At 54.0% G+C, this 9,882-nt stretch overlaps 2 protein-coding genes across 3 annotated transcripts; both read right to left on the reverse strand.

Annotated features, from left to right (window-relative positions):
• Positions 1-532: 532 nt before the first annotated feature.
• PRSS53 (protease, serine, 53) lies at positions 533-5,572 on the reverse strand. The gene is made up of 10 exons (XM_006871982.1): positions 5,561-5,572; positions 5,365-5,473; positions 3,934-4,096; positions 2,996-3,261; positions 2,718-2,872; positions 2,342-2,561; positions 1,527-1,677; positions 1,201-1,445; positions 978-1,123; positions 533-811 (listed from the first exon to the last, which is right to left on the reverse strand). Exons 1-10 carry the CDS (start codon positions 5,570-5,572, stop codon positions 533-535), a joined length of 1,746 nt encoding a protein of 581 aa, XP_006872044.1.
• A 1,547-nt stretch (positions 5,573-7,119) lies between these two features.
• VKORC1 (vitamin K epoxide reductase complex, subunit 1) lies at positions 7,120-8,718 on the reverse strand. Of its 2 annotated transcripts, XM_006871925.1 has the most exons (3): positions 8,546-8,718; positions 7,713-7,822; positions 7,120-7,328 (listed from the first exon to the last, which is right to left on the reverse strand). In XM_006871925.1, exons 1-3 carry the CDS (start codon positions 8,716-8,718, stop codon positions 7,120-7,122), a joined length of 492 nt encoding a protein of 163 aa, XP_006871987.1. The 2 variants fall into 2 exon arrangements, with proteins under 2 accessions (XP_006871987.1, XP_006871988.1); XM_006871926.1 differs by lacking the exon at positions 7,713-7,822 and having other exon boundaries at positions 7,223-7,328.
• Positions 8,719-9,882: the final 1,164 nt, after the last annotated feature.

The raw sequence follows: 9,882 nt of genomic DNA on the forward strand, positions 1-9,882 counted from the left end.
TAAGAAAAAGGAAAATTGCTCCCCCCCAAAAAGGAAATTTTCGAAACAATTGGCTGTTGTGATGGCATCTGGTGGAGTGAAGAAGAATGTTGGGGAGCAAGGCTGGGTGTGGGGAGCATCCATAGGCGCCGGCTCCCTGTCCTGCAGGGGCTTGAGCAGAGTTGGGGGGGAGTGGGGGCAGTTGGCGATCTGGGGCTGTTGGATCTGCCTCAAGCCCGCAGTCATGCATGGGCGTGGGTCACGAGGAAGGCAGTGGTGCAGGAATTGCTTCATTGTGTTTGTGGCACCCTGCAGTCAGCACAAAACCACCTCTCAACAGCCTGCGGGATGGCCTGTCAGGGAGAAGACGCGGGCAGGGTTGGCCTCATCCTCGCAACTTTCCTCCCTCCCTCCAGGGAGGAGAAAGGTGTCACTGACCCCCCATAACCGATGAGAAAACTAAGGTCCAAAAGGTTGAGAGGCTTGCTCTTAAGTCACATCTTGATGAAGAACCATAATTTGATTCCAAATAGGTCTGTCCCACCCAAGGCAGCTAGAGGTTGGGCAGGACGACTTCCTCCCTAGATTGAGAGAAGGAGCCCCAGGCCCACGTACTCATGTTGGTGGGGCAGCTTCCAGGCTCGTCCTCGGGCTCAGGCTCTTCTGAGAAGTAGACTTGCCAGTCAAGACTACTGACCCAATCTTCATAGGCCGGGAGTGCCGTGAAGACTGCAGGTCTGGCAGGACCTTGACAAGCATCTCCAAAGCTGTGTAGCCCAGCCAAGAACCATGTTCCCCTCACCTCATGCACCAGCGGTGTCCCAGACAGACCCTGTCAGGGATGAGGTGCTGATGGGTGACTCTCCCCTCCCCTAGACAGCTATGGGAGTGCTGTATAGGGTACAGTTGGCAGAAGGCCTAGTTTCAGGTGAGAGGCAAGACTGCAGGGTAAGGGACAGTAGGACACTGGCAGGTAAAGTTGTGTGGGTGGAACTCACCTCACAGTGGGGCAGCTCACCCACAGCGCTGCTACACACCATTCCTGGCAAAATTGGGATGCCAGCACTCCCAGGGGCTGCATGCAGCCGATTACAAGCCCTGGGCCCCAGGAGGGTCACAGGTACTGTCTGGAGAGCGCCTACCTCTGGAGGGAAAAGATCCAGCTCTCCCAGTGGCCTCTTGGTTTGGATGGCCATTGCTGCTTGTAGTGGCCCTACATACCTGCTCCTTGGTGGGCCAGCCCCAGGACCCAACCACGTTTCCCATCAGGCAGATAGTGATCAGCATAGGGTATGCAGAGGGGCCGAAGGCTGGGCCCCAGTGTCACAGGTTGGGCCAGCAGCAGGAGAGCCACATCATGTCCACCTTCTGGGTGGGTATAAGCCCCGTGCAGGATGAGCTGCTTCAGGCCACGTTCCTCTGGTCCAGCTCCCAGCCCTATGCTCCATTCTTCAGGGTTTTGGCGTCTGCAGAGGCAGTATTAAAAGCATGGTGGCAGGACTGCCAACAGGGGCAGGTGGCACACCTGGGAGGGATGTGGGGCTTACCCAATGAAGCAGTGGGCAGCAGTCAGCACCACCTCCTCTGAGACCAGGGCCCCACCACAGACCAGCTTCCCCTGGTGTTTCAGCCTGGCATCCCAGGGCCAAGGGGAGGAGGCTCCTGCCTGCGGGCCTTCCCTTCTTAGAGACCCACAGGCTGAAACAGAAAAGATTACATCATCTGACTCCTTGTTAAGTTCTGAGTATGCCAGGCACTGCAGTAAGCACTTTTCCCACAATATCATGACTTGAACATTATTAACCTCATTTTGCAACAGAGACAACTGAAGATCAGAGAGGTTACAAGACTTTCTAGCTTTGTAGCTATAGACAAGTAGTTCACTTAGGATTCAAAACCCAGGGCCAGAACTTTAAACCCAGGTAGTCTGGATGGTCCTCTTACCCCGCTTTATGGGAGTGGCCCTGCTCATTTGTGGGAGTGGCCCTGGACTGGCCCTAGAATTCCTGGCTCACAGGTGCTTCCTACCATCAAGAATCATCTTCCTCAAGGAATTACTTTGCATGAGATTTGCATGTTGAGTCACTCACTGCCAGGATTCTGAGTACTTTGCCATGTCCAGTCTCACTGGGTCCCTGTCTGGAAGGCTTAACAGCTCCCCCCCCAAAACCCTCACCAGACCTGTAAACTTCCAAAGTGTCTACAGCCTTTGTCGCGAAGGGACCTTAACAAGCCTCCTGGCAGTGTGTGACAGTCTGTTTAATTATAGCTGCCACCCACTGCCCAGAGAAGCCCTTGTGCAGGCCTGGGGACCCCACTCATCCCATCCCATTGCCCATTGCCCATTGCTCATTGCTCATACCTACACAGCTGTCCTCGTCACTGATCTGTGGGCTGTCTGTGCTCTGGGCTAAAAAGGCTGCCCCCTGAGCTCGAGCCTGCAGCCAGGAGGTGTGGGCAATGATATCAGTCAGCAGCACTGGAGTGTCCTCCTGGGCACAGCTTGATGCGAAACTGATGATCCCAGCCTGGACCCAGTGTCCATCGGGTTCATGGCACAGCACGGGGCCTCCTGAGTCCCCCTGGAGCCGGGCATTGGCACCAAGGACAAATACCTGAGTCCCAGCCCTGGGCACACCTTTTACTACAAGCCCCTCTACCCGTCCCTCCTGGGGATCAAGCCCTGAGCCCTAGCGTAAGCTCCCACCCTTCTGCTCCCTTCTCTGTTCCCCTCAGACCTGACAGGGTCCCTGTACCCCAGGCTGGGCACCCCCACACAGCATGCCAGGCCGGGCTGGACTGGCCAGCGGCCGCTGATGCAGCCGATTGTAGAGACAGTTACATGTGGGGCGGCTGATGAGGCGCAGGCGCAAATTCCGTAGGCTCCTGGGAGCTGACAAGAGATCAGACTAAGGCTGTAGCCTGGATTCTGGGATAGGGTGATAATGGGGGGTAGACTGGGAGCTGTGTGACTTTGGGCAAGCAGAGTACTTCTCTGGGCTGGGACAGCACTTACTATCATTGGTGCCTTGTTCCCAGCCAGTGGCCCAGCAAGAGGTCCCAAAGGGGAAGTGATGTGTAGGTTGAGGCAGGCAGAGGGGAGTGTGGGCTGTGGGGCGGGCAAGCCGCAGCAGCGCAAAATCAGAGCCCTGGCTGTAGTGATTGTAGGCTCGGGGCAACTGCAGCGCAGCCACGCCCACCTCCTCAGCCCCTGGACTCAGCCCCTCCCGCTGCAGAGAACCCAGGACAACTGACCAGGAGTCCAGTTCTGTTGCTGCTGCCCTGCAAGGGGAGGGACACCATGGGAGACCGCTTGAGACATGGGAAAGACAGGCAAATATTATTTGTGGCTTTGAGCCAGGTGAGTGGGCTTCTGATGCCAAGGTTGGCAGTTCAAACCCACCAGCTTCTCTTTGGGAGATAGGCAAAGCTATCTACTCCAGTGAAGATTTATAGTCTTGGAAACCTTCGGGGGGGTGGGGGGGAGCAGTTCTTTGCTGTCCTTTAGGTTGCTGTGAATTGGAATCAGTTCCCTGGTAATGGGTGCTGGTGGTGGGTTCCCTTCTGACAATTTGTTTTCTCAAATATCAAAGCTTCTACAGATGAAAGGTGGTTCTATAGGATAAGCGTCGGACTTTGAACCACAAAGTTGGTGGTTCAAGCTCATCACCTGCTCCAAGGGAAAAAGATGAGGCTCTCTGTTCCCTGCAAATATTTCAGCCTCAGAAATTCTGTACAAGGTGGCTGTGAGTTGGAACCAACTCAGTGGTACTTCACCACCACCATGAAAGGTTGTTAGCATAACTGGATCACATCTACCTGGCACATGGCAGAATCTCAATAAATGGTCCTTTAAGTGTTTTAGGAGAAGAGACTAGTCTGCTGGGGTTTGAGGGAAGTTGCCTACCCACCCTCCAGAGCCAGAAACCCTGTCTGACCCCAATCATGACTCACTTTTCAAAGCAGTGGGCAGCAGTGAGGACCCAAGTATCTGCCACCAGGGAGCCGCTGCAGATGTGAAGCCCTTGCTGCCTCACACTGGCCTGCCACGGCCACTCGCCAGACATTGTGCTGCCCTCCTGAGGTTCGGGGGGGCCAGGGCCACGCTGGCCACAGACTATGAAGAGGGGTGGGTCAGTCAGACAGCTGGCCTCTGCACTGCCCTCAACCCAGGCCCAACAAGGAAAGGCTAGGTCCCACATCCCCAGTGCTTACCCCGCTGAGTTGCTTGAAGACCTGAGAAGAGATATATACAGGTGAGATCTGGGGAAGCCTTACCCTCCTGGGTGGAGAGGACGAGTTGGGGGCACAGGTCCTTGCCAGTGACTTTGTGGGTATCTCACCAACCCCTCCCAGGATGAAAATATTTATATGAGGTAGAGAAACAGCTTTTATTGGAACCTATTCAGAGCGTAGACTCAGTAATTAATTCTCCTCCCTCCGCTGTGCTCAGCACTCCTGGGCCCGAGGAGCAGGGCCCCGGGTTCTGCCTGCCTAGGCCAGCCCTCCAGGCTTCGGAACCCCAGACACCTGCCCCCGCTGCTGAGTCAGAGGAGGCCGCCCATGTATTCAAGAGCATCGGTCTAATTGTCTTCTCAGCTGTGGAGACCTGAGAAGAAGGACTGCAGCAGACCTGGGTGGGGGAGCTCCCAGAGTGAGATTCAGCCCCCCCACCCCACCTCACCTTCTCAGAAACTGCCAGGGACCCTACCAAAGAGCTCCCTGCACTGCCTCATGCCCCATCACAGATACACCCACTGAACATCTGACCCTGGAGAACTGAGAGTGGACAGATGTAAAGTTGGGGAGACTGAGACTAGAAGACTGGAGTAGCCAAAGGCTACTGGCAAGCACAATGACACCAGGATACCCACACAGGCAGAACGGTACACCATCACAATTACAGTGTAACCCAGTCCTAGGAAAATCACACTCATTTCAGCAGATACTGGCTCTTCACAGACATATCCAGACACAGCTGTACTGTCCCAGAGAGCTTGTGAGATGGACCTGGTTGACTGCCCACAGGCAGGCCCACTCACACACACACAGCCCACTCACACACACATACAGTGGCTCACCCTCTATGAGAACCACCACTTCCAGGATGAGCAGCCCTGGTCCCCAGCTTTGCTTCATGCTGTTCCAGGCTGCTCTGCTTCCTGTGTTCTTCTCGGGAAAGGCCACCTGGGTCTCCAGGCTCCACCTTGGCTCCACCTCCAGCTGGTGAGGAGTCAGGCGTCATTGTTTTTCCTGGGTTTGCAGGGAGCCAACAGCTCCTAGCCCTGAGGCTATGACTGTGTGACCATGGGCTGGTCATCACTCCTCTCTGGGCCTGTCATGGAGTCGGACTGCCTAAGTTCAACTCCCAGTTCCATCACTTACCTGTGTGACCGTGTGTCTGTGGCTTATCTGAGATGCTCAGCTGCAGAAATGTAAAGATGTTTAGAATGGAGTCTGGAGTGTAGTAGCTCCCGACAGAGAAACTGTCGTCCTGGACCAGCAGTGAAGGGGCAGTGGGCAGGTCCTCCCTGCCTGTCCCAGCATCAGGGGCAAGATGGTTGTTTCACCATCCTCTCACCATCTCTGCCATAGAGGCAATGTGTGCGACATTGGGTGCTGCGGCCAGGCTCTCTGCTACTTGGCTAGGAGACTTTGGCAAATTCCAACACTTCTTCTCGGAACCTGCCTCCTCCCTGGGAAATCGCTATAGAGGCGTCCGCCTTTCTCACAGGTGCTAGAAAAATCTCAATCAGCAGGAAAGAGCACTCAGAATCCTTTACATTGGACTCCTAGGCCAGGCCTGTCCAGGTGGTCAGGAAGCCTGGGCCCAACAGAGGCAGCTGTGAGCAGAGTTAAGCTGGTGGATTCACGTCCTGAGGGCTTTCTAAGCCCCTCTCCCAAACACTAGCTAAGTGGTCTTAGGTAGGTTGCCTAGTTTCTGTGGACCTCAGTTTCTTCATGCAAGACAGGTATAACAACAGTACTTAACCTTATACAATTGCTAGAATTAAATGAGTCAATACATGTCAAATTCTTCAACAGTGCCTAATGTGTGGACAGATGCTCATACATAATGTTGTTAGGTGCTGTTGAGTCAGTTCCAACTCATAGTGACCCTATAATAGGGTGTCTGAGGCTGTAAATCTCTGTGGGAGCAGAAAACCTCATTTTTCTCCCACAGAAAATCCTGTAGATTTGAACTGCCAACCTGGTGGTTGGTGGTTAGCAGTTCAGTGCTTATCCAGGTAGCACCACCAAGCGCTCCCTCAATACATATTGTTGTTAAGTGCCATTGAGTCGCTTCCGACTCATAGCGACCCTGAACAGGATTTCCGAGACTGTAAATCTTTACAGGAGCAGAAAGCCTCATCTTTCTCCTGCAGAGCAGCTGGTAGTTTCGAACTGCTGACCTTGTGGTTCGCAACCCAATTCGTAATCACTACGCTACCAGCGCTTCCTCAATACATATTAGGAAAGACAAGACAAAAAAGACTCATCACCTGACCCTAACCCTTCAGAGCTACCAAAACTAGCCTGTGTTGGTAGATAAGGCACCTAGAGGGGTTAAGGTCAGACTCTAGGAAGAACTTCCGAGCAAGCATGCACAGAACCAGAAGGGCAGCTTACCCTTGCAAATGTGTGTGTGGCTCTCCCAAGAGATGAGGCCTGGCTCCCATACGCAGTAAGGACAAGGTGTCAGGTTGTTTCTCGAGGGTGGGGACCACCTTGCCCCAGGCCTTGCTGACTCCATACGCTAGTGATGGGACTAAACAGGCAGGCCCTCCACTCCCCCGCTGACTCATATCCTTCCCAGCTCCAGAAGAGGCCTAACATTGGGGACCCTGTCGGACAGATGGTACCCCCATGGCTCAGACTTGACCAATGTATTTAAAAACTTTTATTGTTCAGAATCTCCCCTCCCTAGGTAATGACAGAACTTTGGACAGTGGCCCTGAGGATAGGGCTAAAGGCACTAGGGTGGAGGAAGGAGGGGTGGTCACATTGGTCCATTGTCTTATACGGAGGTATAGTAGAGGCAGATGGCAGGGCTTTCTAGGGACCCAGACAAGGCCCTCTAGGGCAAGGTTCATGGATGAAAGCAGAACAGATGAGGTCAGTCTGGCTTCAGGTTGGGGCTCAGTGCCCCTTGACTTTGCCCTGGGGCCCCGGGGCCCCTCGGAAGCTAAGTACTGTCAGGCCCACATTGATGGCATAGGTGGTGATGCAAACGATGCAGAAATCATAGAGCACAAAGAAGAGGATCCAGGCCAGGTAGACAGAGCCAGCGAGTGACAGCAAAGAACTCAACACCAGCAGGAGGGAGGCCCAACGGCTTTGGAGGCAGCCTGCAAGGCAGAGAAGGGTCAGGCATGGGCTTCAGTTGTGGTTCTTCTCTACAGGGCTGCCATGGCTCGTCAGGGCCACCCAGCCAACAGGACAGGCCCCTCCATGGCCTTGGTACCCAAATGCTGAATTTCTTGCTGAACGCCGAGAGGAATTTCCCCCCAAAGGAACTTCGCTGACTCTTGCCCACAAAACTGGGCTCCTAGGAAATCTTTAAGGACCCTTCTGATCATGACAGGCCTACAGCAATGGACGGAAAGACCCCTCTGCTGGTTCCCTCCCCCTCACCACCCCAATGTACCCAGTCTGGGTCACCAAGACTACATGGGATGGGGCTTGACTGTCTATGGACAGGAGGGAAGGGGCAAGGCCTAATGGCCACTCACCTAGCAGCAGCTGTACTGTGTAGAAGATGCAACCGAATATGCTGTTGGACTGATTGAGGACACTGTCAGCGCCCAGCACGTACTCCACCAGGCCAAAGCCTCGACCCCACCTGGGGAGGAGGGCCAGGTTAGAGGTGCCAACCTAGCACTCCGTCCTGGAGAATCTATGGGCTGTCTCTCCTCACTTCCTGCCCTGTAAGTCCAAGGTCACTGACCTCTCTTGGCCTGTCCCTTTGGACACGTCAGGATTTCATGTCATGTCCCTATCCTACCTACAGGCCTGGTCAGGCCCTGCATCTTCCATAGGCCCCTGTTTCCATCCTAGATTTTAAGTCATTCTCAAGATAGCAAGGTTGGAATAAAGGTTGACTCAGGTTTACAGAGTTACCGGAGGCTGGGATTCAGTGTGGGGGTCTCTTTGCCCTGGATATCTCCCAAATTTCCAAGCTATTTATGGGTTGCCCATTCCCCACTCCTCTGTAGTCTGTCATGTTAACCCCGGGCCCTCTAACATTGCCAGACCCAGCCTCACTGTCCCCACGCACTGTCACTGCCAAGTCTTAGATGTCATTCTTCAGTCCTGTACCCACGCACTGCTCTACCTGCCTCTCCAGCCTGCTCACTGTTATTCCTCCTCCTCGGCATCCGCATTCACAAGAACTCCAGTTTCCATGTGTGCCATCTGTGCCACTGCCCTGCACTCCTTACCTTGAATATTAGTGTCTCTAGGTAGCCCCCCGTGCAGCACGGCCCCATGCACACCTGGTCCCTATGCACCACTCTCACAAGCAGCCTGGCCCCTGGCTCCTCAAGCCTTCCACTCCCGCGCGCACCTGGAGGAAAAGACGCGTGAACAGCTGATGGCGGTGCCCACGTCGCAGAACGCGCGGTAATCTTGGTCCCGGGCGCGCGCCGTCTTCACATGCAGAGCGTAAAGAGAGAGCCCGAGGCCCGCGAGGCAGAGCGCGAGCCGCACCCATCCAGGGCTCCGCCAGGTAGCACCCATGGTTCCCAGTCCAGCCGGAGGCGCTGCCCAAGGGAAGCAGCCACGGGGCAGGGGCGGGGCATAAAGTGGACACGCCCCTCCCGCCCCTCTGACTGGGCGATTGGCCGATCTGGTCCCGCGCTCCCTGATCCAACTGGTTGTTCCTAGGACTTGATAGATAGGATAGAGAGTTAAAACAACAACGAGGAATGCTGGGACTGGTAAAGTCTATTAAAGAATATGAGTTCACCTAGACAAGGCGGCCTGCTGGGTATGATGGGAGTTGTAGTCAGGACAGCTGCAAGGGATGAAGGGAAATGGCGTCTGTCTCCTGAGTTTAAATTATATGAATCCGGATAAATGGGTTGCTGTGAGTAGGAATCGTCTTAATGGCAATGTTTTTTTTTTGTTTAAATCGGAAAATGGTACAACAACAGTATGTGGAGGTCCTAGGTGGCGCAAACGGTTAAACGTGAGCTACTAAGTAGTAAGAATCCATCCAGAGGCACCTCAGAACAAAGGTCTGGCGGTCTATGGAGCACAGTTCTACTCTGTAACACACTGTTGTTAAGTGCCGTCGAGTCGGTTCCGACTCATAGCTATCCTGTATAGGGTTTCCGAGGAGCGGCTGGCGAGCTTCAACCGGTGACCTTGCAGTACAAACCGTCCTTGCAGTCCAGTCCAGCACATTAACCCACAGCCACACCAGGAGGGTTGATGTAACAGTATGTGACACTTCTGTGCCAGGGCCTATTCTAAGCATCTAGGATTTAGGGACTAGTAGATCAGGGAATCCAGCGAATACTGCAATCCAACTCTGGAATCAAGGACAACCCCTAAATTTAATACCTTAACACCATTGGGGTTATATGTTGTTATGTGCCGTGGAGTCAGTTCTGACTCATAAGCGACCCTGTACAGGGTTTTCGAGGCTGTAAATCTTTACGGGAGCAAAATGCCTCATCTTTCTCCCGTGGAACAGCTGGTAGTTTCGAACTGCTGACCTTTCGGGTCACAGCCCGATTTGTAACTGCTACGCTACCAGAGTTCCTTTATATATAGCCTCCTAAACTCAGCAGTTCAAACCCACCAGCCACTAGGCGGGAGAAAAATGAGGCTTTCTGCTTCCAACCAACGTTGTACATGGGAATCCTCTCCAAAGCAGTGAGAGAGAGATCCTCCCGC

This window comes from Chrysochloris asiatica, unplaced genomic scaffold, assembly GCF_000296735.1.
Source record: "Chrysochloris asiatica unplaced genomic scaffold, ChrAsi1.0 scaffold00178, whole genome shotgun sequence".
NCBI lineage: Eukaryota > Metazoa > Chordata > Mammalia > Afrosoricida > Chrysochloridae > Chrysochloris > Chrysochloris asiatica.

Bases quoted from the DNA above. Each gene is read 5' to 3' on its own strand.
- PRSS53 (XM_006871982.1), bottom strand. The intron at 3,262-3,933 runs GTGAGTCATGAT...CTCCCCTTGCAG, and splicing joins GCTGCCCACTGCTTTGAAAA to GGCAGCAGCAACAGAACTGG. The intron at 1,124-1,200 runs GTATGTAGGGCC...TTTTCCCTCCAG, and splicing joins GCTGGCCCACCAAGGAGCAG to AGGTAGGCGCTCTCCAGACA.
- VKORC1 (XM_006871925.1), bottom strand. From the start codon at position 8,718: ATGGGTGCTACCTGGCGGAGCCCTGGATGGGTGCGGCTCGCGCTCTGC. The intron at 7,823-8,545 runs GTGCGCGCGGGA...CCTCCTCCCCAG, and splicing joins TCACGCGTCTTTTCCTCCAG to GTGGGGTCGAGGCTTTGGCC. The intron at 7,329-7,712 runs GTGAGTGGCCAT...TCTGCCTTGCAG, and splicing joins CACAGTACAGCTGCTGCTAG to GCTGCCTCCAAAGCCGTTGG.